This window comes from Ciconia boyciana, chromosome 12, assembly GCF_034638445.1.
Source record: "Ciconia boyciana chromosome 12, ASM3463844v1, whole genome shotgun sequence".
Taxonomy (NCBI): Eukaryota; Metazoa; Chordata; class Aves; order Ciconiiformes; family Ciconiidae; genus Ciconia; species Ciconia boyciana.
This window is the reverse complement of record NC_132945.1, coordinates 2,058,991-2,086,902: the sequence shown is the minus strand read 5'-3', so window position 1 is coordinate 2,086,902 and position 27,912 is coordinate 2,058,991. Positions and strand designations below refer to the sequence as shown.

At 46.6% G+C, this 27,912-nt stretch overlaps 1 protein-coding gene across 1 annotated transcript; it reads right to left on the bottom strand.

The window, feature by feature from the left end:
• Positions 1 to 8,701, bottom strand: P2RY10 (P2Y receptor family member 10). Its single transcript, XM_072876974.1, has 2 exons — positions 8,626 to 8,701; positions 1 to 3,189 (listed from the first exon to the last, which is right to left on the bottom strand). The coding sequence occupies exon 2, from the start codon at positions 3,185 to 3,187 to the stop codon at positions 2,171 to 2,173; it is 1,017 nt and encodes a 338-aa protein (XP_072733075.1). The 5' UTR covers positions 3,188 to 3,189; positions 8,626 to 8,701; the 3' UTR covers positions 1 to 2,170.
• Between the last annotated feature and the right edge of the window lie 19,211 nt (positions 8,702 to 27,912).

The following is a 27,912-nucleotide window of genomic DNA, read 5'->3' as shown; positions in this document are numbered from 1 at the left end:
GCAAGAAAAATGTAGGACAAGCTACATAGTTACCATAACAGTGCCTTCGACTTGTTTTCACCTGATAAATGGAGAATTCTACAGGAAAGAAATCACAGTAAACCGCTCCCAGTCACATGCCGGCTGATCAAGGTCCATATAAATCCTCAAAACAACGGTTGAAACTAAAGTCTCCTTCACTGACAATATTATACAGAGCCTAGCTTATGAGAAAACTGCTAAATTGACAAAATTTTCATTATGCGTGCTTAACTGTGTACCTGAGCGTCAACCTCTGCTCACATTTTTAAGGGGACTACTTGCAGTGTGTAAACGTGTATGTGTATCGTTGGCACAAGGAACTGCCAGTTCAATCGGAGAGAACGTTTCCATTGACTTCAGCGGGAGATGCACTGTTTGCCTACTCTGCAGCTTTCTCAGCAGAAGCCTGCAATAATACTCTGTGAAAGTTACTTTCTTCAGATAGGCGTATTTTGGTAATTTCACTTATCTACATGTAAGATTAAGTCCATCTTCTTACAAATGGGAGGATAACTACAAGAGCTTATTGTATTTAATCAGTATGTCTTTGCTGCCTTTTAGAGGAACGCCAGTGTAACGGTTATTTAAACCTGGCTATCGTTTGCTTTTTCCCATTTTATTGTAAAACAGTCAAGTGGGAAAACATAATATGCAGAAAAATTTTGGCTGAGTTAAAATGTAATTAAGTGGAACTGAGTAGTTAGATTTAAAATACATTTAGCAAGTTTTTCTGGTATTTCTTCTGGTTTTGTAGCAACATGTAAGATGCTGGCACTGGTGCTTACTGAGAACTGTACATATTCCTTTTGAAAAAACACAGGTTTTCAAAGGCAAAAAATCAGTGCCTGCGTTCAGCCAAAACAATCCCCAGGTATCATGAGGATACTCTTGAAGCTACACAAAGTGGGTGAACTTGGCCAAAGAGCTGTCACTAATTTACAATAAAGGGTAAATGACATCCTTTCTTGTCACTGCTTTTCATATCTTCATAGCCGATTATAAAAATGTAAACATTAAGATCACAAGAGGAGCTGGTGGAAAAAATCATGATGAATAATTTACTTAAGAAATTAGCCTATGCTCTATTAATGAAACCACCTTGGCAACGTCACCTCTCTTTTTTAAAAGATGTGTCAATTGAACCTGTTGAGCCGAGGTTTCGCAGGGCAGATCCATCACAGGTACCTCTGGGCCCAAGAAGCCACACGCGGAAGAGAGCGAGGACCTGAACGGTACCACCAGCATCGTCAAATCCACCTGCGCCGATGTCGAGTCTGGCTGCGCCCAGCCCGCGGCACGCTCCCAGCGGTCCTGGCCCTCGGGGTCCAAAGGCGAAGGCCGCATGCTGATGCCCCCCTTAGCCCCAGGGGCAGCTCGGAGGGGAAGAAAGTCACTCGGAGCAGGGGAAGGTCCCACTCTCTGGAGTGTTTGAGGAGGCGTCGGGAGAATGTGTCCTGCAGAGGGTCTTGCGCCAGCTGTAGGTGCAAGTTACGGGATGCGTCACCAATTAAGGAGCCAACTTAGAGCTGGATGAGGAGGAAATAGTGAACGAGAGCGGGAGGGGGAGTGCGGGAACGGTGAAGCAGAGGTAAGTGTGGTGACCAGAGGGATGCACTCAAAGCCAGGGCTGCCGTGCTGAAGCAAGTTGCCAACCTTCACACGTCTGCAGCCCTGAGTGTGGAGACCAAAACTGCCATTTATTATTACTGGCCATTTTCAGGTTCTTGTATGTGTTGTGTGCTTTTAGCAGAGAAGACACTTCAGCGGATGTCAGTGTATGGATGTGGGATTGTCTTTGGCTTGATCATAGAGCCATGGAGTTGGGAAAAGAGAAGAAAAGCTCCTTGGATGTTTCCACCATTTCCTAGCAAAAGCTGTGTGGCTCCCTCTGTATATTTTCTAGTCCAGCTAGGTCAGGCGTGGGTGGCACAGCGGAAGGTGTAGTCACGCCAGTTGGGTCACTCATCGGCTCCCGACACATCGGTCTTAAACAGAGTTTTACCTTCTATATATCGAAAGATTTCCACTGCCACAAATCTCCCCCGAATAAACTTGCAGGATCTTCCACAACAGAGTTGGTAATCGAGTATCACAGAACAGTCGCAGGTTTCATATGAAATATCTTCATTCTTTTAAGCTGGCTTTCTTGTCATTCCTTAATTGATGATGCACTCTCTTTGCTCATGAGCCGACTCCTGATGACCATGCTGCTGTGCCTTGATATCTGGTCCTGAAACTCCGAAGTCATAAAAAAATACAGGATCGGATCCAAACAGCAGTCCAGACTGGCAAGACTTAAGCAAAAGGGTTGGGCATAGAGCGTGATGGTACTCAGGAAGCAGTCTGTAATGACGTTTTCTTTCACCAACATGTAGAAAAAGAAGTTGATGTGGTATGGTGCGAAACACACGCAAAACACAATGGCACACATGGAGACCATCCTTAAAGCCTTCCGCCTCTCGCCGCTGTTTTGCAGCGGTATCTGGAAGCCCCGAAGAGAGTCTTTTGTTTTCCAAGTACAGAATAAAATAATGATGAGAGGACCGATGAACCCGAAGAGCTCTGCCGTGCCCGTCATCAGCACAGTGGCCACCTTGCTGTCGATCTGCCGGACTTGAAGGTCTGCAAAGCAGGTGTTTTTGGCCAGGCCGTAGCTGCGCATGATGGGGAATGGCAGGCACGCCACCCCAACAAAGAGCCACACCACAGTGCTGATGGCTACATCGTACCGCCGCTTCCAGTCCTTGGCTTTGAACGGCTGATACAGGAAGAAATACCTCTGGATGCTGATGCAGGTGAGGAAACAAATGCTGGCATACATGTTGAGGTACTTCAGGTAGAAGCACAGTAAGCAAAGGAATCTGCCAAAAGGCCACGTGGAGTTAATATAATAGTATATTCGCAGTGGCAGCGAGAGGACGTGAGCCAGGTCGGCCACAGCCAGGTTGATCATGAAAATGACGGCTTTGTTCTTCTTGCTGATGAAGCGACACAAGACCCATAAGGCAGCGCTGTTTGCCAGGAGGCCGGGGATGAATATGATGGTGTAAGTGGTTGCGTACAGGCTGTTTTTGAATGTTATATTGTGACCGGAGCAGGTCTGGTTGCTCTGTGTCATGACTGGGCTGCTGGAAACATCTGTCGTGGTATAGGGTGAGTGGGTCATTCCTGTAGAGAACAAGAACAGGAGCTGTAAAGGCAAAGGCACTGCAAGAGTTGTTGATATTCACATTTGCATTTCCTATTTGACTATTTAGTACAAAGTAGAGGTTTGGAAATGTCTTCTGTATAAAACATCCTGCTATCTTCTTCAAAGCTGCCCTTTCAGAGGCCTCCCACTATTCACGCAGAGGTGGGGGACCGTTCCTGTTGTGTCAGTCCCCTTGCTGGGCTGCCCGAGTGCCATAAGCACGGGTGAGGCTCTGCTGTACTGCTAATAGAGGGGTAGGGGAAGCTGCCTCTGCTTTTGGCAGCTCAAGGTCATGGTGTGGTTTGGTCTGTGGGTAGCAGGGGAGGAATACATGGAAGAAAGGTGTGCCATAGCCCAGCTTCTGCGTGTGGGCAACCACGTGGCTCAGCGATCAAAATGTGGATGCCAACCACTGAACCATACCTGCCCCATTAAGTTGTCCGTTAGGCATTGCGCGGGTGGCACGTCTCCTGACCCTATCAGTGGACCTCACGGACCCACCTTCTCTGGCGTGATGGGGATAGGCCGTATGGAAAACGGTTGGACTCGATGATCGTAAAGGTCTTTTCCAACCTATACGATTCTGTGATTTCTGTGAAAAGGGTAGCAGGGAGTGGGCTTGAGAAGTTTGACTGTGGTAAGTGCAGCCAGTGCTCCTGAAGTGTGCTGCCGTGTATTTAAGCTAAAGTAACAAGGAGAAACCTAATCAGATCACCAACTTCCATTTCTCATCATCCTAGCAGCCTCCGTTTAACACTTTTTTCCATCAGATAATTTTATTTTTAGATACTTCCAATTTCTGACTCTCCTTTGATTCAGATCAGTAGGGACAGCAAAATGTCACACGTTGAACTGTTGGGCCATCTTTTTTTTTTGTCAGCTTTTGTAACTGGGACTTGTCTTCAGTAAGGCAACACAGGCAGGAGGAGTTTGGTTTTATCGGGTGTTTCCCCTTAGGGATATAATTCTCATTACAGTGATTCCCTCCTGTGCCTAATACAAGGGTTAAAATTGAGTATCAGCTTCCTATTTCGTGTGGCACTGCAGATACTGATTCATCCCTTCTGACTCATTTCCTGCACCACTGGCAAGGGGCATTTGCCAGAAAAAGTGTCTCTGTAGGTAGATATTAGTAACTCGTACCCTGTTACTAATGTTTTTTTCCCTTCATGTTACAAAAAAAGAGCAGCGTTTAGAGCTCTCAAGTGACAAAGAACACAAATAGCTGTTTTTTCAGCTTGTTAATTGTTGCGGTACTTGGACTTGGCAGTTCGTACAGACACGGTTCAAGGCTGCTATGGAAGGGTTGTAACTCAGGCCCCAGAAATGCCCAGACGTGGCAAGGTCCCAGCATGGGACACAGGCCACCCTCACTGCGGGTGCAGTGGCTGAGGCTGACAGTGAGCAGGGCCACCTAACCACAGCTCCTGCTGGCTCCCTAAACAGATGCTGCTGCCAGCTTTCTTGCTTTTCTTTTTCTTGCCTTTCATTTTCTCACGCTCTTCAAAAAGCAAGGTCTGCATATTTATCTCCTGCAGCACCCTCAGCTTTAGCAACCGGGCTATATCCTTCAGTTGCACCAAACTTCAAAGAAATGCTGCAGTCGAGAACCCCTCTATCTAATCCTCCTCCTTCACCAAGACGGCACGAGTACACGGAGCCCAGGTGCCTCAGAGCACACCTCCCAGGCTGGTTTTGTCCCTCCAGTCTGCAGTTCCCTCCCAGTAACCCTCGCCCCAAGGCAGCTCTGGGACAAGATGCTCTGCTCCGTGGTGGGGCATCCCCAGCTGTCCCCGTCCCAGGACACCACAGCCTTGCTCCTATCACAAGGCCAGAACGTGCCTGTGAGAAGGGAAGAGGGCTCAAAGGGTGCTGGTAATGAGGGGGAAAGATGCATCTGGCCTGTGGCCTGATCACCACCCATCTGAGAAGCAACGTTGGAAGCATCCCGCTCTCCTTTCTGGTGCTCCTCAGGACACTGAGACAGGGAGCGGACAGGGCATGGAGCAGAGCAGTGGGGTGTTCACTCAGGGCATTGCTTCTCAGAGTGGTAAATTCGGGTTACATCCCATTTCTTGAGAGTGCTGTGAATTTCTGGCGCGCAGGATGTTTGTGATCCCTTTCCATCTGGTTTGCCTGCAGCTCTGGCTGGACGTGCTGTCTGCTGCCCTTGTCTCCGGTAAGAGCACTGCTCACTACACCCAATTTCTGTCCCTTCAGGTGACCTCCCACTTTGCCAAGAAACCATTAAAGAGCTACTTTCAAAGTTACTAGCTGCCTGGTTTCCCTTGAACGTCAAGGTTAGACTGACTGCCTGGTGCTCCTCCAACACACAAGCGCTAGATGGCCATTGAAACCATGGAGGATTAGGTACATTTGCAAAATGTTCTATTTTAAGGACACGCTTGTATTTAAATGCTGGCCAGTGGACATGTGTTCTTCAGTTCAAATGAGTCATAACAGTCAGTTTGCTTATTGAGGTCCTTAGATACAGTTAACCCTTATTTACATTTCATGTGACAGCTAAGGACGAGACCGCAACATCGGCAATCAGAATAATCAGATTCAGGCTGCTGACTCAAACTGGCCTCTGAACGGAGCCATTTAGGGTAAACCGTCGTGTCCAGGATGTGTCTGCTGTAACACGACGGTCATGCTGAGTGCACACGCTTGATACCAGAATTCAGCCTTCACTTTCTGGTCGCAGCAAACTGTGCCCAGGCATGCGGACGAGCACAGGGCTGGGCTGCAAGGGCTGCAGCATGCCTGAGATCATGGTGGAGCCCACAGCACGGAGAGGTTCCCCCTCGGCCTTCATCTTCATCTGCTAATTGTCCACAAGGTGTCAGAGTTAATCAAGATTTTATTTCTTTGCCCTCCTCTGTAAGGTATTTTTCTAACCCCCAAGGGACTAGGGCTGTCTGAGTGGCGGGAGGCAGAGGCGGTGGTGTGGCTATGTTCTCATGAGTTTGTGTTGCTATCTCGGAGGGTGACCCCAAATTGAAAAACTCTTGTGTTGCTGAGTAACTGATATTAGGAAAAAATTGCTCCCAGGAGTAGTCCTCATATTGCTGGTATTTACAGGTAGAAGAGTCCTGAAAAGCTGCACTTTGATGGAGACCAGGGAGCTGCTTTGAACCCTGGAGCCGGAACTTTATAAAACCCAACCTGTGGAAATGCAGGTGATGTCCCATCCCCACCACCCCGAGCAAACGTAACACCGTGATTGATGAACAGGAGACGTATGACCCATGGAGTCAGAAAAAGCCTCTCCCTTGCATTCAACGAACTCGGGGTCAGGCCATTTACAATCAAGTGGACTGAGCAGGATGACCTGGCTGGCAGTGCAAAAGCATTAACACAATTAATGTATACACGGGTGATGTCTGCTGGCTCATCAGAAAAGGGCACTTTCTGAGAATGAATGACTTAATTACAAAGTTATAAAAATGTAATGAGATTAAACCATCTCTTTAGACAAAATGCACCCAGGCATACGCACAGGGGACTACAAAACAATTACATTTCTGCCCTTCCTCCCACTTCTCCTGTTCAGATTGAGGCTTAATCCTACACCGTCCCCTTGTCCTCCCACCTGCGCACAAAAGCAGAGACACAGAGATGCCCCTGAACGTCGGTCTGAAATTAGGTCTCCAAAGCTGTTAAGAAATCCAAGTAATTTGCTGCATGATGTGTGTACAGCAAAGGCAGAAGGCTGAAAATCTCCATCAGATTTTATCGACGCTTATTTACATATTGCAGGGAGAGAGCTCCTGCTAAAACATTGTTTTCAGAATATGACATTTAAAAAAAAAAAGGTAGTGAATAAATACACTGTTATCTAACTACTGTTTTTTACATTTTAATTAGAGTCTGTATGTCTGAGACTGTTGCAATAAGGACATAATTAAGTGTGCACATTATTACTTATAGCTGGATGTTTGGAAACTAAACGTGGCATTTCCAGGAAAAAGATGTTTATCTTGATAGGACTGAGAAGCACAGGAATGTCATTCTAAAGTCCTGGATCTTTCTGGCATACCCATCAGCAGATGGGTTAATTGATTTGATTAAGACACAAATGCCTCTGCCCTCATTGCGTGGCCGTGAACATCTCACACTACTGCACTCGTGCTTCGGTGTGAAACCTCCGCAGGCAGAAGTGGAAAGTTCTACAGTTAAGGGTACTTTTTCTGGTTTTCTTCTTCCACAAAAAAGAGCAGATCTAGGTTGTCTGATCTGTTGTGATGAGATTTTTTCATTTTGCAACACTAGTCTAATTCTCGCTTCTGCAGCTCCGGCAGCTGAAGAAGCAGGGCACGCACAGGCAGCAGGACACCGGCAGCCTCGCTGGAGCGCTTGCTCCAGGCTGGGCGAGGGCTGTCCCGCGGACGGACTTCCATCATGGATGCAATTCCCATGGCTGGTGATGTTCGCACCGGAGCCAAGCACTTTCACTTGACACCAGAAAACATGCCCTTGAACAAAAATCACACTCTTGCTTCACACATCCTACTGCTCCAGCCTGCTGAAGTCCTCTCCTCCATACATCTGCGGCAAGCCAGATCTGACATACTGACTCACCTTCAGTGTGATTCCCTTTTGATTTACTTTAAGAAATTTCAGATTCAGGGGCCACCCACTATGAATCCTGTCTATAATTGCCAAAGTGCATATGTGCTATATTGCTGTGCTCCCGTCAGAGCTGAGCTGCCAGCGCAAGTGAATGCAAGCCCATCAGTAAGCCAGCTTTTACAAAGTACAGTGTAAAAGCTTCACTCCATGAAGTAAGTTAAGTTTTAATCCAGACCAGTGACTGCGGTCTGAATTATGAATTAAAACTGCCTCCGGATTCTCATTAAGAAAAACAAGTGCAAGCATTCTTGCTATTTTTTTCATATTTTGTCCCCCTGACTAGTATTAATTTCCTCCTGTTGCAATTCAGTCCAAGAGCATTGGATGGCACAAAGACAGGCAGCACGTAGATTTTTTTTTTTATGGTCGTATAAATCACCGTTAGAAAAAACAGATTTGCAAGTTTCCCTTGCTGTCAAGTATGATTTTAAAATAAAAGATACTCCCTGAGAAATCAGGCAAAAGAAGGAAATTGTGCCTAGTAATGACACGGGAGAACAGTTGGAGAACTGCTAATTGCCCACGCGATAACATTTTGCTTTCTCTAGCAACAGCAATTTCATGCAGCCGCTGTTTCAACTCCTCCATGTGTTCATACAGAGGATTGGCGCGCAAGGAGGGCTGCTGTTTTTTCAAGACTCAAAGCACCACAAATCTCCTTCTGGCAAGAGCCAACCCCTAAGAAAAAGCCCGAGAAGCGCAACGTTTTTGTAGGAAACAGCACAGGCTCGATAACGTTGGTTCTAGATCACAAAGAGAGAGCTTAAAAGCAGCCTTACCTTTTCAGGCAGAAGCCCAGCTAAGTGTAACCGTGCTGTCAGGAAGAAGTGGAGTGTCCCAGCTGCACCGCACCAGCCTTGTTTACATGTGCACAGCGACCTGAATGACATCACGGCGTGCCACAAGGTGCTGCTTTGCCTGCCTGCGGCTCCGCGCTGGGGCGGGTGCCTGGCTCGCAGCCCCCACCTGCCTTTGCAGGACTCGCTTGCTCGGCTCCCAGCCCTGCCGAGCTAAGTCCCGGCCAGGCGTCTGCGCGGTCGCCCCAAAATCGGGTTCATGTGGCTTCGTCCGCGGTGTTTTCTCTCCCGCTGCTCTGCCAGGGTGGCTCAGCACGCCTTGGGCTGCTGCGGGACAAGGTTCCGAGTGGAGCTGGGGGCTGCTGTGTGCAGGGCGCCCCTTCCTCCTCTCCCACTCTTCCTCCTCTCCAAGCACAGCTCCGAGCTGACCATGGAAACACTCCCGAGGTTTCTTCTTGCTCCTCCCTGGGAAGTTCAGCTTTGTTCTCGCCTCCTGATCGCGGGGCCGCAGACAGTCGTTGCTGTGCGTGAGCCTCGGCTGGTGCTTGCTCTGTTTCACCTAGTGCTAAGTCCTCTCTTGCTGATGAAGTCCAACTTCCCAAAGGCTTTTTATAGTGCTCGTGTAAGCCTTGCTTGACATTTCTCTTGAGCTACATAAGCAGCCAGCTCAGTTTACACTCGCTGGAGTTTGCTGCCAGCAATGTCAAACGGTGGCTCTTCCTGAATTGCTTCAAACAATGGGGTGAAGTCCAGCCTCCCCCTTATCCCAGGGGGTAAATGCATTAGGAAGGCTAGGACTTTACCCACTTAGAGCATGTAATTGTTTGGATTTTCAGACAGAAAGCCACCAGGAATCTGCCCTGCTTTGCCTCTTCGGGCTCGGCCTCTGGCTGGCAGCACACGACTGTCCCTGTAGCTCAGCAGTTAAACTCTCTGCTCTGTCATGGTTTAAGAGCGTGAAGTAGAAGATCACTCCACCTGCTACCTGACTGGGGGACAAGCTGATATCTGACTGCTCAGAAACCCACAACTAATGGCTGTGGTTCAAATACGGATGCCCCCCAATGAATACCCCCTGTAATGCAGTGCTGTGCTTTACGGACCGTCCCGTTTCCATGAATTGTCAAAGGAGGTTGGTAGAAGTTGGGAGATTGTCAGACGTTTATTTTAAAATTACTTATATGGGCTTCATGAAAAGCAATAGTGAGCTTTTGGCCGATGTTGCAGTGTTTATCAGTACATCCTGTTTAGCTGATTTTTTTAAGTTGTTAATCAGCAATGGGAACATATTTGCTGGAATTTATCCAGTCACAAAGTTGCCTTTAACATTAAATCACTGCACAATACTCTGCAGCCTGACAAGCTGAGCAGAGCCTCATTTGGGAACAGCAATTCAGAAACAGTTCACTGATTGACCCGACTAGCATTTGTGGAAAACAAACATTATCAACCCTTCTGCAGATGCTCTCTTGTCCGCATGAACTTCCATCTGTAACGCTTTCATCCCTCACTCAGTTGTCACTAACAGACCTGGCTGGTTTGAGCAAAAGCCACAGTCTTTGTAGAACGGAGAGATGAAGTTAATCAAAGCTGCACTTGTACATGTCAGTACGTGAAACACCGCAGTTACAGAAGTAAACTATAACAATAAAAAAGGGTGCTTGTGAAAATACACTGTGTGCTTGAGAACAGGGCTACTCACAGAGGAGATGCAGCTACTGTTGCTGCTTTATACTCATGCACAGGGTTCTGGCAGCCTGGTTTAGGGCAGATTATACAAGAAGTGTAGGACCAAGACAGAGATTTAAAGGCACAAGTCATATAAAACCTGCAGAATAGTTCTGTTGAAGATTTTCGTGCTTAAATTTACCCAGTTGCAAAGCAGAGATAACATTTTCCTGTCTGAAACTGAAGGATGTTTGCTGTCTGGATTTTTCTAAGACTCAGCTAGAAGATTACCTACATTCAAAAAACTTCTAAGTGACCTGTCCTGTACCACGCACACTTGGTACTGGAAGGGGACTATGGTATAGCCAGCCTGGAGGATTTGAACCTTGCTTGCCGGTATTGCATATCAGTTATCCTGCAGGCAAGGAGTGAGGAAGTGGCTTTTTCTGCTGATAAAACCAAACTTACTCTAGGGATTTTGCAGACAGTTATACTGGTTACAGATGTACTTTCCCTATAGATCTATTTGCCCGAATTATGTAGGTAAAACTTTGATTTGCATAGCATGCCTAAGACTGTTCCCGCTCTTGGTTATTGCTTACCAGAATAATGAGCTTGCCAGAAATATTCGCTACCATAATTACCTATATCAGAGGAGAGCTTGACCTGCAAAACAGCACGGGCAATATTTCCTGGAGTTCAGAGAAGGGGCTTGACCTCAGCTATATTTGTGCTGCTCGGGGTGGGTCGCTCGTGGACCTTCCCCGGGGTTGTCTGCAGCATGACTTTTGTGTCCTCGACTTTAGAAATGAGAAGCCCGTGTGGAGCAGCATCCCTGGTAAGAGGATGCCCTAGGCTGCTGCAGCCCTCAGAGCCTACCTGCCAGCTTGGGAGGTGTGGGGGTTTAACCACAGCGGCAGCCTGGACGTTAGCTGCTGCAGCACGTCGGTGCCAGCGCTGCCGCCGTTGTGTCATGAGTAATTGAGCAACACCCGCTCTCATGGCTTTAATGCAAAAAATAACTCCGCATTTGCCTGTTTGTCTGTTAGGAAGCTTGTTTCAACGTGTGAGAGTGGACACATGTAGAAACATGTTACCGTGCCTTTTTCATGCTTCTGCTTCCTTGCTGAGTTCTTTTCCAAAATCCAGAATTAGGTTGCTGCTATGTGTCTTACCGGGTGATAACAGCATCACTGCATTTTAGGTCATAGAATATTTGAAGCAGACTTTTTTTAGATATGCATGTTTTCCACATGTACAAGGGAAGGAGTCACAATCTCCAACGAAACAAACTACAGCCCTTTAGTGGGAACCAGGGGAAAAACAATTGTGTGTCTGAATTATTAGTAGTATCACTAATATTATATAATTATTAACATTTGCCTGAAATACAGTCTTAGAGTTAGATCTCATGTCGTAGCATGGCTAGCAAATTCATTTTGCTGTCAACTCAAGCCTTCGTAGCATGGAAAAGCAGATATTCAGTGAAAGATACTACCAAGAAGTTATATGACTTTTGTCAAAAGTTGTACCATGACAAACAGAAAGTAAATATTTGTATCCTGACTGTCTTTTTTCTTATGGAGTTTATTTAAAGGAGGACAAACACTTATAATAGAGAGTGAAAAGCATATATGCAGATCAAAGCACATAAATATGTTGTTTATTCTAAAATCCTCTTGCATGCTATAAATCAGATAACAAAAAGAGGAACACAGAATGGCAAACATTTCAAAATTCTGTACTTTTATCTATGTATTTGGGCCCCCAGATGGTAATCGTTTTTTCCCTTGCAAAAAAAAAAAAGAAAAAGCAGGCATATTGAAAAGGTAAAAGCTGGGTGTACTGTGAGAAATAATTTCTAATGACCTGCCTGCATTTTTATGGCAACTGAAATATCATTGCTCATTAGCGACTCTTTTGCTGTTACAGAGCTGAAATGACACAGCATAGTTAAATCATGTTGTTAATAATTTCCTCTGGTCCTAGTAGAGACACACACATTACGTTTGTCCAAAAGACAGGCAGATTCTGTTTGAAACAGATAGGTTTTTAATTCGAAACAGGAGCATTTCCTAATAGAGACGCCTGCTAGTTCTGTCTTAGTTCATCACTGACTACATCCCACAACACCCACTCCCTTCCGTGGGCTCTTGAAACTGTCAATAGATAATGATCTAAAAACGTTCATCTCCAAGTGTTTCTACAGTAACAAAAATATTCCCCTCTGACAGCAGAAAGAGAAGGGAAATCTTAGAATGTTTTGGAGTCTGGAGTACCCAAAACCTTGGAAGCTCACCCCAGATTTTATTCAGACCAGCTGAGCACCTTGAATCTCCGGAACTGGATGAAACTCTGAGAAGATTTTCTCATGGGAGATTTGGGGATTGCCAATACCAGCCACAAGTACTTACCCATCAGAACCGTTGCTCTTTTGTTATTGTTATTTACTTCCAAAGCTCTGTTTTTCGGTGGAAACCAAAAAGGAGGAAATATGTCTTCTACTCTAACATACCAGAGCCTCTGAGAAGTATTTTCCGTGCAACTGATACTAAATATAGCTTCATCAGTTGTCTTTGCTAAAGCTTCTTTGCCATCCTTTACAGTTCAGAATCCCTTGACACACAGAACCCACGTAGAAAAACCTACGGCCTTTTGGAGGGGCTAAAAGAAAATTATGTGGGGGAGGGATCTGGGGGGGAACGCGCGCTTATTTTTGTCGGTGGTGATTTTAATTTCTTTGCCCAGTTCGTCCAAGAGGCTTGCAGAAGTTCTCTTTCCAAGGGGGTCTATATAGCAGTGAGTAACCCTGCAGCAGCTGCTGCAAGCCTGCACATGTGATTCCTTTTCCTTACCTGCACAGCGTATGGAACACATCCTTTATGTGCCTTTAGGAGCTTTATGCTAACTGCCATTGCTCACTGCCCGGCAGTGTTCCTGGAGGAGAAAGACTGGCACAATCTGGTGAGATCCAACTAAGTGTAAAGGTTATACAATTAACAGGCTTTAGAACTCTCTGCATGAGGATCTTCCAGTATCAGATCATCACGCTAAGGGAACCAAAATCAGCTTAGAAGCTATCTGCTAGAGTTATGTCGACTCTTACGTGCTGGTGACTAACCCCTTTTGTACTCACAAGCCAATGATAAGAGTAGAGGCACTGAAAGTCTGCAGTAGTGGTGTGAACTCATACATCCTCAGGTTGTTGCCGTTGGGAACCTACCTGAAATATAATAGCTGGCTTTCAGGAGATTTTCAAGCTATATTGGAGCCATTGGGGCATTGCCATGCCCGCAGCTCACCCTCCCGCCTAAGCCAGCAGATATGATAGCTGTAAAGTGCAGTAGTGCCTGGATCAGCAGGGGAAAGCTCATGAAACCGGTGTGGGAAGGTCCACGGTTCTGAGTTCAGGTGTTTGCATATTTGCAGTACTTCCTCTCAGCAGACCAAAGGAGTTCCCATCCGTTACGCGACATTGCTTGCCAGCGTAGGAGCGCACATCATGATTTAACACACGTGGAGAGGCAGAGAAGTGGGCACCAGGAAGGTTGGAGGGAAAATGAGGCTGCTTCAAAAGCCATTGGTGTGCCAATGTCCCAAATAATGTCTGTGACATTGCAGGCTGCTGCACCCTGCACGTGATGGCTGCAAAGTGAAGGGCAAGCATTTTCATGTGAACTGGAACACAAAAAGCAATGAACTCCATGGGGGATTCCCGAGACTGGAAAACACCCTCCTAACAAATATGAGCAACCTCCACTCATGTTCTTCATCACATTTGCTTCATGAGGCTGTGCTTCCCCTTTCACTTCATCTGGGTAGACAGCAGCAAAGGTTTCAGCAAACAGAGAACTTAATTAAATTTAAAAACTAGGAAAAACCTGACAAGAATGAGGTCAGACTGCTAACATACACAAATGAGATTGGTGCACAGAACAAACTATACAAGAGCAAAAGTACAAGCAAGTCAACTAAACTCAGTGTATCAAAGTACTGGTAGGGGCTTGGCACTAAATCTAATCCCGTGTAAGCCCCTTTCATATCTTCTGCCCTAAACCAAAGCCAACTGCAGCTGAAGGAAGATTCAATCCTTCGCAACTTCACTGGCCGTCCTTCAAAGTAATAATCAAGTGTGTGCAGCCAGCAGCGCGTGGGCTGAGGCCCAAGCAGCCATACATGCTGCTGGCAGCCCGCAGCACTAACAGGAATCCAGGCTGGAAGGCTCTCCCCGGCGTCCAGGCAGTGAAGAGGCCAAGAGGGTGCAGAAGGGCTAAGAGAGATACAGGAACAGAGGACAGCGGGACTGCAATGGAAACACCTTCTGTTCATGCTCTGTAGGACAAGGCTGTGCTACAAATGGGATGTTTCCCAAGGGAGGTTAGCAGGTGTCTGCATCCCCAGAAATTGCGCAGAGCTGGCAGCATCACGCTGGACTGGTGCGGTAAAAGGCCTGTCAGGCGCCGTGTAGCACAAAGAAGGTGTCTTACGAGCATGAACACAGGGCTAGGCATGTGCCTAGGTATCAAGATGTAGAGCAGTTCAGAGAAAAAAATGAGTTCAATGACATCAACAATTAATACCAAGAGATCAACAGCAACAGTCGTATTTCAGGTCTGCTGGGTAGCTCCTGTCTGGTCAAGGACTCTGAGGAGAATGATTCATGGGAGAAAACAGGCTCATGAAACAATCATTTTATCATTTCATTAAGATGAGAAACAGCCCTGGCAGTACCTACAAGTCAAAGCATCTACAACACGGAATTCACTGGTTGGTTGGAATAATGAAAAGACATGAGAAGGTTTTGCTCCTATCACTACTTTCCATGATTCTAACAGAGCAGGATGAAGTCTTGGGACCTGGTTTAATTTCCCTGCCCAAAGGTAGAGGTGGAGGGGTGTATGTACATGAAGATTGAGTAGCTTTATCTCAGCCCTTCCTGAGAAACATTAGCAAAGCATAATCTGTTTGGGGGGTTTTTTTGCTTATAAAGATCTTTTGTAAGCTATCGTTCTTGCACTAAGCGCCTAACTGCGCTTGGACTCCACTGAAGCTGAACACCACCAGTTATGAACACCAAGTTTGCGCCTTCCTGTGGGTATGGACAGAGCTACAGCTGAAGACCTACAGTACAGCAAGTTCTAGGCAAATAGGCAAAGGAGAGCTGGGAAGAGGCAGGGAAAGGAGCTGTGGCATCCCACAAGAAGGTGGATTTGGTCTTCTGAAACTGGTGGGAGGGAGCAGAGCAGGAGCCAACAGGACGGCGTGTCAGACCTGGGGCCTGTTTCCCATTTTGGAGAGTGCTGTCCTTTGCTTGCATCCCACAAGGACTGTTAAATCCAGCTGTGTGTTGGAAGGAATGAGTAAATCTTTACTATTACAGGCAGTTCATTTGGATAGAGGAGTCAAGATTTCCTTGGCAATGGTAATTCATTGTCCCTGTTGATTTTCTCAGTCACTACTACTCCCTTTGACGGTTCCTCCAGTATCTCTGTATCTAGGTTGTCTCCTTTGTTCTGTTTTCTCTTTCAGATTCGTCTTTCACTCTTCAGTCACTGTTTTTCTCTGACACCTGGGGAGGAAATGCAACACAATAATATCTTAATTACATCTGCAGCATTCTGCAGTTTTGCCGTGTTTCAAGCAGAAAGCATCCTTCAAATTCTGGGATGACACAATGGTTAAGCTACATCCTATTTTTCTTACTTTTTTTTTCTTATTTTCTCACTTTTTTAGCTTCTCACCTATTTCATTTTCTATCCATAATGTGGATTGTATCAAACTACCAGTTCCTTAAATGGTGTTTCTGAAGGTGGGGTATCGGTTGCCTTAAGGGATTTGACTCTAAATTGGTGTTTCTAACCATATATGATCAGATATAGGATTAATGAGCTAGGAGAAGGAACATTTGTTGCCTTTGAGTCAGTCTAAACTTATTTTCCCCCCTGTATTACAGTTGTACTTGGAGAGAGAAAGTGCAACTACCACTTGCATTACCCTTGAACCAGTACCACAACTCCTATCTATCCATTAGGGCTTAAATCCGAGCTTTAACTGGCAAAATCCTACACAAACATTCCACATCGTTTCTAGGGCTGTTTAAGTTTTTGCACAGAATTCAGGCCCGTTTGAAGTGCGTTTGAGCTGTGTGTGCAAACATTAGGGGCATTTACCACAAACACATCTTGCAAACAACTTCCCACACACAGAGCGCATGTTTAGCTAAGATACCTAATTAAGGAGCCAGATCACAACAGTCCTACACTCCTTGAGAAAACAAGTAGCCCACAAACTTCTAATGGGTTTTTAATTTGATTGTAACTTTCAATTTTTGCAGCTTTAAAATGAAAACATTTGAGAATCTCTTTGCGAGATTCAGAAGAAAGCTTTTGAGATTGGGATAATGCCTCTGTCTTTCAAACCTGTTGAGAAACTGAAGAGTATGGTCTGGGGGGCTTCACATGTAGAACATCCCAACGAGTAGTCAAAGAGAGAAAAAGTTCAGAATTGGCTTCTTAAAAAGTTTAATTTCAGACTAAAAGCAAAGTTCCTTATTTCCCCTCCTCCCTGAAATCAGTGGAAGATGCACAACAGTCCTACGGTCCCCTGTAAATCAAGCCATAGCTAATCCCAGTTTGCATTGGGCTCTGGCTGAAAAATAATTGCCTTTGAACTAGAACTGGACTCTACACTTTCTCATTTCAGGCTGGGTTATTTTGGGCTTTTTTGTTTGGGGTTTTTTTAATTTTTTTTTTTTTTTTATGAAAGCTGAGCTTTCATAAAACACTTTGGTGTTGGTTTTTTTTCTGTTTACTCTTTGTAAGCAGAACACAGATGTTTCCCAGATCTGTCAGTAATTTTCAGGTTCCTCTTCCACATCAATATCAACCCATCTCTACATCTCCCAGGACATCTCAGCATCTTTGCATCTAGATAAAAACATTTTTAGCCACAGTAAATTACAAAATACATTGTCTTGGATAGCTGCATCTCATAAATTCATGGTGCAATCATTTTTTCTGAGAACTATTGTACAGTTTAAAAAAAAAAGAAACCACAGGCTTGTGGTCAAGACATGCACAGTGATGTGAGAGTTTTACTCAATTGAATAATGTGCCAGGGTGCAAAGATCAGCCATGGTGATTCCTTTTTCTTTCTTTCTTTCTAACTGGAAAGAGAGCTAATATCTGGAAGAAGCACTGAACAGTCACTGTATCAGGGATTTCAAGTTATCTCTGTTAACATGTATTTATTAGATTGCCGCAGAGCAAAAGACATCAGGCTTCATCAAAGCAATATCCTGCCTTTTGTCAGCGGTCCCAAGAGACGCTTCGGAGGAAGGAAAGATATGCCTTCCACAGCGCGTGCGGCAGTGAGACAGCGTGTATTAGAGCAGGAGGGAAACTCCAGCGAGAGCACGTAAGGGATATCGCGAGGGCTGAGCAGTGTTTCACCACTCTTACCCACTGCAGCTGTGCTGTGGCTGGTGCGCGTTTAGACAGCTCAGGCAAGTACGAAGAGCCTGAGCCCTGAAAGATGGTGCCGTGGGAGAGGTGTAGGAAACGGAAAGGGATAAGCGTGTCCTGAGCTGTCCGTGGACTAGCTTGCAGGAGGAGGAAGGGACAGGGACCGCATACAGTTTGGCGCTGAGACAGTGTCAGGCACAGCCACCTTTGAACCGTAGAACAGGCACTGCAGAGCAGCAAGAGAGAAACAGGACTCATTTCACGTGAAGTCAGGCCCAATCTGCAAGCAGGAAATGTTAATTATTTGCTGGCAATATGGTTTCTTGTTAAAAGTGGCAAAAGTAATTAATCTTATTCTCGTGGGGAGTGAATGAGCGATGGCAACAAAATATATGTTTGCTTCCTAAAAAATAGATTAAAGCCATTGCAGAAGTGAGAGGAGCTTTGCAGCTGAGGGAACTCATTGTTTTTCTGTCCTCATTCAGTCCTCTCTGTTGAGAAAAGATTACCAAAAGATGGAGGGAGGTCACTTAAATCCTATTGTGGTGCTGTTTAAACACAACCCTTTTCACATTAAGGTGTGAACTCATCACATATAGCTTAGCAGCTTCTTCCGTTACAGCTCTATTTTAAAAATTACGCGTTTAAGCCCAAAACTCGGCTACCTGTCATCTCACAGCTACTTCTTCAGACAAGGCTATATATAGCTTTCATCTGAAACTGGCCCAGAGCAGTACATGGCTGCTTTCTGCTCGTATATGTTGGGGCTAGACCCAGTGCATCCGCATATCCTTGAACAACAGGCACTCCCATGCCTGACGTTTGGACGTGTAAGTGACTGCAGAGCCTTGTATGCAGCTCACGGGTTTCTCCCCCAGCCCCGGGGGAGGTGGGCTCCTCGGGAGGGTGAGTGCTGCAAGCAGGGAGCTCAGAGGAGAAGCTGAGCCGATGGGTAGGTGATCTTTCCCTCCCTCTTTCGGCTCAGTGAGTCTTGAATTCTCGGCCGCACAAGTGGAAGAGCTGAGAAAAGAAGGGTGGAGAAGGCACCCTTCCTTTTTACAAGGAATAGTTGACAAGTGCAGTAGTTAGGGCAGTCTCCCTTGAGGTGTGTGACAGGGGTGGGATCCCACCTCGCATGGCAGCACTGAGCCGAGCAGGTCTTCCAGCCACATGGAAATTACAGACAAGGGACAGCAGTAGCACCACCGCAACTGCCGGGCAGTTGGTTTCCGTTTGTTTATTTTAAGCACCATTGCAGCTGTATTTTGTGGGGAGCCTGATCCTGTCAGTGTAAGCGTGCTCTGAGCACAGGGACCGGGTGACCTAAGTTGTCCAAGAGGCTTGAAGGAATAGCTCTTCCCTGGATTCCTGCTGGATTGAGGCAGGAGTTTGGTGTTGAACGGCTCCAGACAGAGCAGCTCCAGGCATGTGGCTCAGTTCCAGGCACCTTCTGTAGCACAAATGGAAATGCAAAGTGTCTAAAGTGCTTGGGCACATCCAGGGCAGTGGTGGCTGCACGTGACAGCAGTTTTGGTACCTCTGTCCTACCAAAACCACTTTTAAGAAGCCCGAGTCCTTTGTTCAACCTCAGCGTGAGTGTTTGGGAGTGTGCTTGCTGATGGAAAGCTGATCACCAGGGAAGACAATCAAGAGATTTCCCCATGTAGGCCACCAAAGAAAGCTTTGAGGAAAAATGCTTTTTTCTCAGCCTGTTTCTCTGCAAGAGAGTAAACTTGGGCAAAAGGCTGCTAATAGTAGAACACTAGCCATGCAGCTGCACGACACACAGCACTGACCTGGCTGAATTCACTGAGGTTTCACATTCATGCATGAAATCTTCACTTCGGAGCGGCATGCTTGGGAACTGTCTGTCCTTTTGTATAAATTTGTCCTGTACTCCCCACTGCTTGTCCTGATTTATTTGACTGAAGTGTGACTGCCCCGACCAGAATCCAAACCAGCTCTGGACTGTTGGATAATCCTGCGGTGCCCAGCTCCCTACATCTCTCTCTGCTGCAGTTGCTATGGCATGCATTACCGTCAGACCATTTAGCTTCACCACTGAGCAGTGTGGCTGTAATAGCACAGTTCCTTGCATGAGCTCTCTGGATATTTATGCAGCTTTGTGGGCAAACCTCATAGCTCACACCGTTTCGTGCAGCTGTAGCTAGACTGTTATTAGTTCCCCAGGCAGCAGGTCTGAACGCCCCTGAGCTATGAGATGAAGCATAGAGAAACGTTTGTGTATTTATATAACTTCCCTGCTTAATTATTTGAGCGCCTCGTGGCCTTTAATGTGTTCAGCCTACTAGGAAAGGCAGTGGTATTAGCTCTGTTTCACAGGAAGAGAACCAAGAAACAGCAAGGGCTAAGACAAAAAGCTTCTGGTTTCTCATGTTGGTCTTTGTTCCTTTACCCACTGCCCTTTGTGCCAGTGTTTATTTGGCTCTGCCTTTATAGCTGCCTGCCCTAATGAGAGACCTCCGAGTGCAGAGGTTCATTTGCACTGCAGCTCTGCTAATGGATGCAACTGTGCCAAACCAGCCGGCCAGCCCGCAGCCCTCCAAAAAGATCCTCGCACATTTTAGGGCCTTTTAGCCTTCCTAAAGACCAGCATGTGTCCAGCAGGCCACGGCAGTCTCAAATCACTCCCTTCTGAAACAGCAGCTGGTTCTCAATCCATTCACTCTTCCACCTAGAGAGGGAGGCAGCCGCTGTGCCATTAGCACATGCATCTTGCATTGCAGGACTGACAGCTCTCCTTATTTCTGGGCTTGCTAACCCAAACTTCACAGTCATTGGGGCTGGCTTCCAGGCTGTGCCATCCTTTCTGTTTACTTGCTGGTGTGGTGCTTTGTCTAGACCTTTTTTCTAAGCAGTCCTGGAAAAGACTCTGAAAGGGGTAACGCGGGCAAGGGCAGATGGATATAGAGTTGCAACGAGCGGTCTGGGCACAGTGCAGCAGGAGGCTATTCCTGTTTGGTGTGCATTGCCTGCGCACACCCAGGCCCTTGAGCTGACAGCTGTATTGCTTGTCTTTTATCACATAGACAAGGCTGCTCCCGTCACCTCGGGCCTGACTTTTGGAGCAGTCCACATAAGAAAGAGTTACAGACAAGGTGGATGAAAGACTTGCACCGAGCACCACTGGAGAATTTTGGGAGTTGCTCAGAGCCCAGCCCCGGCGCAGAGTGATGTGGCCGAGAGGAAGTGGGGCAGGCAGGTGAGCCACAGACAGCCACCTTGCATGTACCTCTGTCTCACACAAACCTCACAGCTCTTTCAGAAGCTGTTTGGGCCTTGGCTCTTGCCTCTGCCAAAGCCATGGCCGATGGCTTCTACAGTGGAAATTCATGCTCCTTGCAGCCTCTTCTCTGCTTCCACAGGGCCTCCCCACGGAGCCATGTGGCAGGTAGGGCAGGCAGTGTCTACAACAGCATGCAGGCGCGATGCAGAGCAGGAGGGATGGGAGGTGAAGACCATCACCAGGCACATCCTGTCTTTGTGCTCGGAGGAGGCCAGCAGAGATCTGCCGAGGGGAAAAAGATCAATCCTGGCTTCACGTGCGCACGTTCCCACACTGCGTTCAGCAGTTACGGTGGTGGTGAAGAGAGGAAAGAGGCCTCTACTGTGCAGACAGGGCATTGGTTTACTGGAAAAGGAAGAAGGGGTTTTAGGGGGCTGCTGAAAGGAAGCTGGTGTGAGAGTGACTCAGTGTCTTACTGCAGAAAAGTCTGGAAGGCTGCAGGGCTCCACAGATAACAATTTCATAGCAGTGATGTTTGACAGCTGCTACATCCAGTTGCTAAATCTTTGCTAGCTCCAAACCCCTAAATGGCCCTCAGCAGCCTCACCTGGGGCTCCCCACACCTGCCCGTGGATCCATTTAAGCTCAGGGTGGGGCCCCCAGCCCTTTCCTCACCTCGGTGAGGGCATGCCCACCTCTGGCCCTGCCTCTGGGATAGACCTCCGTTGTGCAGGTACCTTGTCTCTGGGGTGGGCTATGGATGCACATTGTAGTTTGTTCCCAGCCTGGGCTTTGACACTGGCTCTTGGCGGGGAGGTTTTGGAGTCTTGTTGCAGCTGGGTCTCCAGCCTTGCCTCTGGCTCTGCTTCCCTTTGCTCCTGTCTGGAATGCCTGGATGGATGCTGGACCTGGGTCCACGCTTGCCCTGGCTGGGACTGCTGATGGGATGAGCTGCCTGCCCTGGGGGTGTTGCACCCGGGGGGTGAGGGCACTCCCTGTGCTGGGATCACCCTTGGCTCCCAGGTCCCCTGTCCTTAGGGAGCAGCCATCCTCGTGCTCCCCGATGGTCTCCTGTTCAGGCTGAGGTTGCACATAACTTCCTGAGAATACCTGAATAGCTACTTCCTCTCAAATAAAGGAGTTGGAGTATATAAAGGACTTGTAGGCTTCAAGGTCAGAGTTAGAGTGGCTAATTTTAGGTTTTGGAGTGGATGCAGAACTCGATAAGGTGTCAGTGCTTCCCATATGTTCCCAGGGGAAAAAAGTAAAGCATCTTAAAATGGGATCTGGAGCAGCCAGCACTCTGTGAAGATAGCAGCCTGAGCTGAGCTCTTAAGGAGCACTGAAACCAGGGACCATTTTTTACTTTTATTTTATTTTTAATATGCCTGTGTTGGAGATCTGGTATCTCTTGCCATCAGGAGGGTATAAACAGAGGATATCTGTTGGGTTCAGCTTCTCCAGAGTGTCTGTAAGGACCTTGTTGGGGCATGAGCGAGCTCTATGCTGTGAACTACTCATGCTGGACTCCTCCTTTAGTGGCCAAGAAGAAATGGGTGTTGTTAGGGTGTGATTGTTTTAGATACCTATTCTAGGAGAAGCTAAACTATGCTATTGTAAATGCCTGTTTTTCTCCAGTGACTAAAGGGAAGTCAAGATGACTAATTAGCATCTAAGATTATGCAAGTTGTGTCCCATGCCCGGTGTCTGGAGCCACAAAAAGGTTGAGATCAGACATGCCTACAGAGTTTGCTCCTAAATTTCACCTGGGGAAGCTGCCAAAATCCTTTCTGGGTCTAGCCTGGCACACCTGGCAGAAAAGTCAGTGCAGGAGCTGGCCCCCCTCTCCTTCAACCCCGTGCCCTTCCAGCTGCTGAGCTGCTTTTTCTTCCTTTCAATGATGAAACCGCTGGCAATGGGGCCATGTGGTCCCCCTTCTTCCCTGCCAGCCTCTGTGACCCATTTCTCGCTCTCTGGCAGGCATGGCCGTGGAGTTCATTTCACTTTCAGACAATTGTATTTACAGGGTAAATGATGTTATAACTATGACTTGCTAGCTTCTTGGGCTTACTTGCTATTTTGAGCTTATTTTTCAGCTTCAAGCTCTGGCTAAATAGACTTTCCTTTGCTGAAAACGTGCCTTCAGAGCAGGAAGGAACTTGACTTTGTGAAGATTTATGTCCCTTTTAACCTAATTATGTGACTATTTGTAACAATAAGCTTCAGTTCCACTTCAGATAGTAAAATTTCTGTAAGCAGCTATTTGCCCCAGGCTATAAGGTATCTACTACTGAAATGCAATGAAACGAAGGAATTTATATGTATAAAACACTGAAAATGTGTTATTAAAGTCTAGACCCTGTCTTGAATTGTTTGTGCAGAAGTCTAAGGATGTGGAGTTGGAAATGCAAATGTATGTGGAGCAATACAAGAAAATGTTAATTTCTAAAAAAACACTTAAGGTAATTTGAAATGAGCTTTAAATGTTTTCTGGCTGAAATGAAAACAAGAGTGAAAAAATTTCTATAGATGTGTAGGTGTAGGGGAAAGCAGAAGATTATTTCACTGTTATTGAGAAAATACGAAATGAGGAGAAGGTGTTTCTTTGAAACAAAAAACCTTAAGAAATTTTGAGACAAAGCACTTTAACCACTTTTGGTCTGACAGACATTTCCATCCAACCGAACTTTATTTTAGCAGCAAATATGTGCCCGAAGGATTTAAGCAAAGATTCACCTCAGCAAGGACTTCATCTCCCTGTTGCTTCATTCCCCCCTTATTTCTTACTCTGTGCAGGTACTGTTTTTTTCTTTAATTAAAAATATAGCTAGATGGGCAACAGGGTCTTGCCTGTTGCTGGCACAGCGCAGGGCTTCCATGCTGCCCGGGCCTCCCTGTCCCTGGGGATGCCCTACAGGAAATGGCAGCCAAGGAGGGCTGACAGTGCTGTCAGCTGTGGGGACAGAGGAAATGGCAGCAGCGGGGCTGCCTCCAGCAGTGAGAGATGAGTTGCCATCTGCTCTCTGTGCACATCCAGGAGCAGGATGCCATCCCGGGAGGGTTCACCCTCAAGTGCCTCTTGGCCCGGGGAGTTGTGGCCATGCCGGGGCCTTGAGGCCTTGCAGGGCATGTGAGGGAACCGGCAGGTTGTTGCCTCACAGGGTGGGTGCTGTGGCAAGCGCTCGTTCTTTGTCAGATATCCTCCTCGGGGTGCTTCTACTGTCGTTCTTTTTTCTTTTTTTTGGCATGCATTTTTTTCTGGTGTAGGATGGGCCAAAAGAAGCGATAACAGGAAAGCACAGAGTTGTTATTGCTTGCCCTGAGGTGCAGGGTGGGGTGAGCAGGCAGCGTGTCCCCTCTGGCCCTAGCCAACCATGCTTCCCTGCAGGTGCTATAGGCACCATGGAGTGTTGGTTTCATGCTGCCATAAGCTGGCAGTGGCCCCCCTCCCCTGAGGGGAGCTCTGTCGAGGTGGAACGTGCCAGAAGGGCCTGGCAGCCATCTCGGCAGAGTCCTGTGGTGGAGGGGAAGCAGCTGGGTGTCTGTGGTGAGGGCTGCTGGCGGTCCTGTCCCTGCTGGCATCCCCAACTGTGCCTCAGTGCTGGTTTCTGAGGGAAGGTGCCCGTTTCTATTAACTGAACTCAGAAACGCTTCTGATTTTCATCTGTCTGTCAAGCGTAACAGCCTTGTGCATCGCTTCTGTGCTCTGTTCTCCCTCTGTGCAACTCTCCTGTCAGTACAGATATCCTGCTTTTCTGCTTTCCTCCTCTCACTCTCACCTGGCTCTTTCCTGCCCTATCTTTCCTCCTTCAATCCTTGTAAAATCTCCTCTCTGTTCTGATTTCTTTCTCACCAGTGCTTTTATCTCCTCATCCTCCTCGGTTCTGGAGGCATTTTTTTTATGCAGGCAGATCACCTTTTTTATCTTTACATCTCCCACGCTTGTTTCCACTACGATTTCTGCCAACTTGGCTCTCATTTAATTCATTTCCTGCTTCATTTTCTTTAGACCTCCCCTACCTTTTCCTTTTCCGTCTCAGAAATCTTTATCTCTAGAAAAGTATTCATCCTTCACAGCCTCCTCCGATGTCAGTCCTCCAGGCACTGCTCCTGCCTTTGACAATGTCCATTTTCGCCTCCCTTGCTTCTGTTTCCCACCCCACCTTCGCACACCTCTGGGCACCCCATGCCCTTTGTCGTCTTCTCCACCCCCTGGTTCTTGACGGGGATCTTCACTCAGCCAACTTCTCCAACGTTAGCTCATGTTTCTTTGTCTTCTCTTTGCAATTTCCTCCTCTTGCCCTCCATGACCTCAATGATTCATCTCTCACTTCTGCTCCTTCCTCATGTTGCATGGTCCAGCCTGACAACTCCAGGCTCTGTCTTTCATCCCATACCCTTTTTCTGGTTTCATGTATACCTGGCGTGAATGCTGTTGCCTTTCTCAATGCACATGTGATTTCTTTCTCAAATTGTGGTGTTGTACTTAGCAATTCGACTTCTCTGGGTTAATCAAATCCAAATCTGCAGTTCTGTCTTCTCTTGGCCAGAACTCCATAGTCTCCTGGTTACCCTGCTATGTCTCTAGTCCTTTTTTTCAGAATACATCTTCCTCCCTGACTTAGGTTTCCTAGAGGACTCTGTCCTTCGCTCTTTTCCATTCTTCCTCTACACCTCATCTCTGGATAATCTCACAAATAGAAAATCTTTGTCTATGCTGTGCAATGTACAGAGAGAAGCCCTCGGGTGCTTTTCTCTGTGCTTTTCCCACCTCCCTTTGTCTGAGTTACAACATCAGAACAACCAGATGCCCGCTCCAGTGCAGCGTGGTCCTTACTCTACCTTTCCAAACTCACTACTGCCCCCTTTTTAATCCCAAGAGATAGCATAGAAATAGTATCTATCATCTGGTATTGTTATAGCTGTCACATCACTTAGCAAATTTATTGGAAATTCATGACTCAACACCCTATTGTGTGTGGAAAGCAGCAAACAATGACCATCTCTTCATTAGGATTTTCACATGCTTCAGCTTTTTTCTGATGGGTTGTTTAAGGAATGGAGACACCTTCTCAAAAGATTCCTTAACAATCAGTTTATGTTAATAAATAATTGACCTCTCTCCAAGCACCACTGACATAAGTTATCTCCCAGACTTCTATCTTGAACATCCAGCTTTGTTACCACAAAAGATTTCTGGTTGCTGACATTTAACTCCTGCTTCCCTGGAAAGAGCCATGCAGCTGATCTTGTCCTTGATGTTTCCATTAAATTGCAAAAGCACTTGGACATGTGCATGAGAAGAGCAACAGGATTGGAAGTGAGCTCAGTCAGTGCTCAGGGCTGTGCCTGTGCTTCATTAGAAAAGGAAAAAGAAAACCTGCCATCTGGCAGAGTGATGTTATGGTGGGTCCAAGCAAAGCACAGTGCTTTCAATTTGGAATTAAATAACTTTCTAAGAGGTGTGAAAGTGGGGAGCAAAAAGAGCTTTGTTCTTGTAAACCTCAAAGGAGAAATAATGTGGCTTAGGTTTACACTTTAACAGGTGGTTCTTTCTTTTTTTTAGTTTTAACCACTTCATCTGTCTGCTTTGAAGGTCAGCCAGTTTCACATCAGCTTTTCATGGGAAGCTGAGGGTCTTTCAGATTGTGTCTGCTAGCAATATTCCTGATCAGCTATGCAATTATGAAGACACCAGTAGTTCAGCCTTCTTGGGTAACAGTCACTGTTGTCCATCTTGCTGCAGTAAGTCTTTTATCATTGTTTGAAAAACCTCCTATAATGAACAAGTTCCCTTTGAGGGCAATGACATTCTGGGTCAGGGGATTAATAGGGAAAGTCACCAAAATTGTACTCGGTACCTCTGTTTCAAGTAAGTCTCACTGCTAATTCCCAGCATTAGTATATCGTTGCCTGCAGAATTGTGGCTCTGCCATCACAATGCCAAGGGGTGTTATTGCCAAAGAGTGACTCTGAACTGCAGTTTTGAGAGCAATTTGATAATCTGTGAGCAATTTGTCATAGCAAGGATGGAAGGTGGTGGCGGTGGGAGGAAAGCTAGAAAATGGGCATGCTGTGGGTTGTTCCCACATGAGCCTCGTTCACAGGTCTGAACCAGGATGGGGAAGGCAGGAGAAGGCAAGCTTGTGAGGAGCTGGTTGAATAGTTTGATTTAGACTAGCAATGGTTTGGGGTTTTTTTCCTCCTACTGTTACCATCCTTTTGTTTGATTATCTCAGTACCTATTTGAGGGGCGTGTTTTGTTGCAGGCCAGTAAGTACACTGAAGAAGTAGATGCAGCGTTGTCAGAAAGAATCCGTATTTCTACAGGAAATATAAATACGAAGTCTAAATACGAACAAACCCCACACTTGCTGCACTACCTGCTAGCGTTGAAGAGGGCTCTGCTCAGCGTGGCTTCTAAGCGGAAGGCCGAGGTGAGCCTAAGGGGATCAGTGCTGCGTAGGAAATGTTGGGGCAGGGCATCTTGCAGGAGGTTGCCACTGCTGAGGCCAAGATTTGACTCTAATTAAACAAGGCCAGTGGTTGCCTGTAAGCCCTCAAAATGACCACCTGGTAAACGGCTTTTTAGAGCCGTTTTTAGAGCTTATTTGGGCAAATGAGCTGAGCTGCTTGGAGCAGTAAATCGGAACCGAACACTAATGCCTAGCAGTAGCTGATGTTATAGGATGGCTTGAAGATCTTGCAAAGCAGAGGTGCTCTGCACCTCCCACCTGCTGAGCTGCTTAGGTCAGTGCCTTCTCTTGTGTTTTTCTTTCTGAACGCATGAGGGCAGTACATGCTTTAAGCACCAGTTACAATATTTAAAAAAAAAAACCAAACAACTGAGTGCAAACTTCTAATCCTTTTCTTTACAGTAGCTTGTAAGAA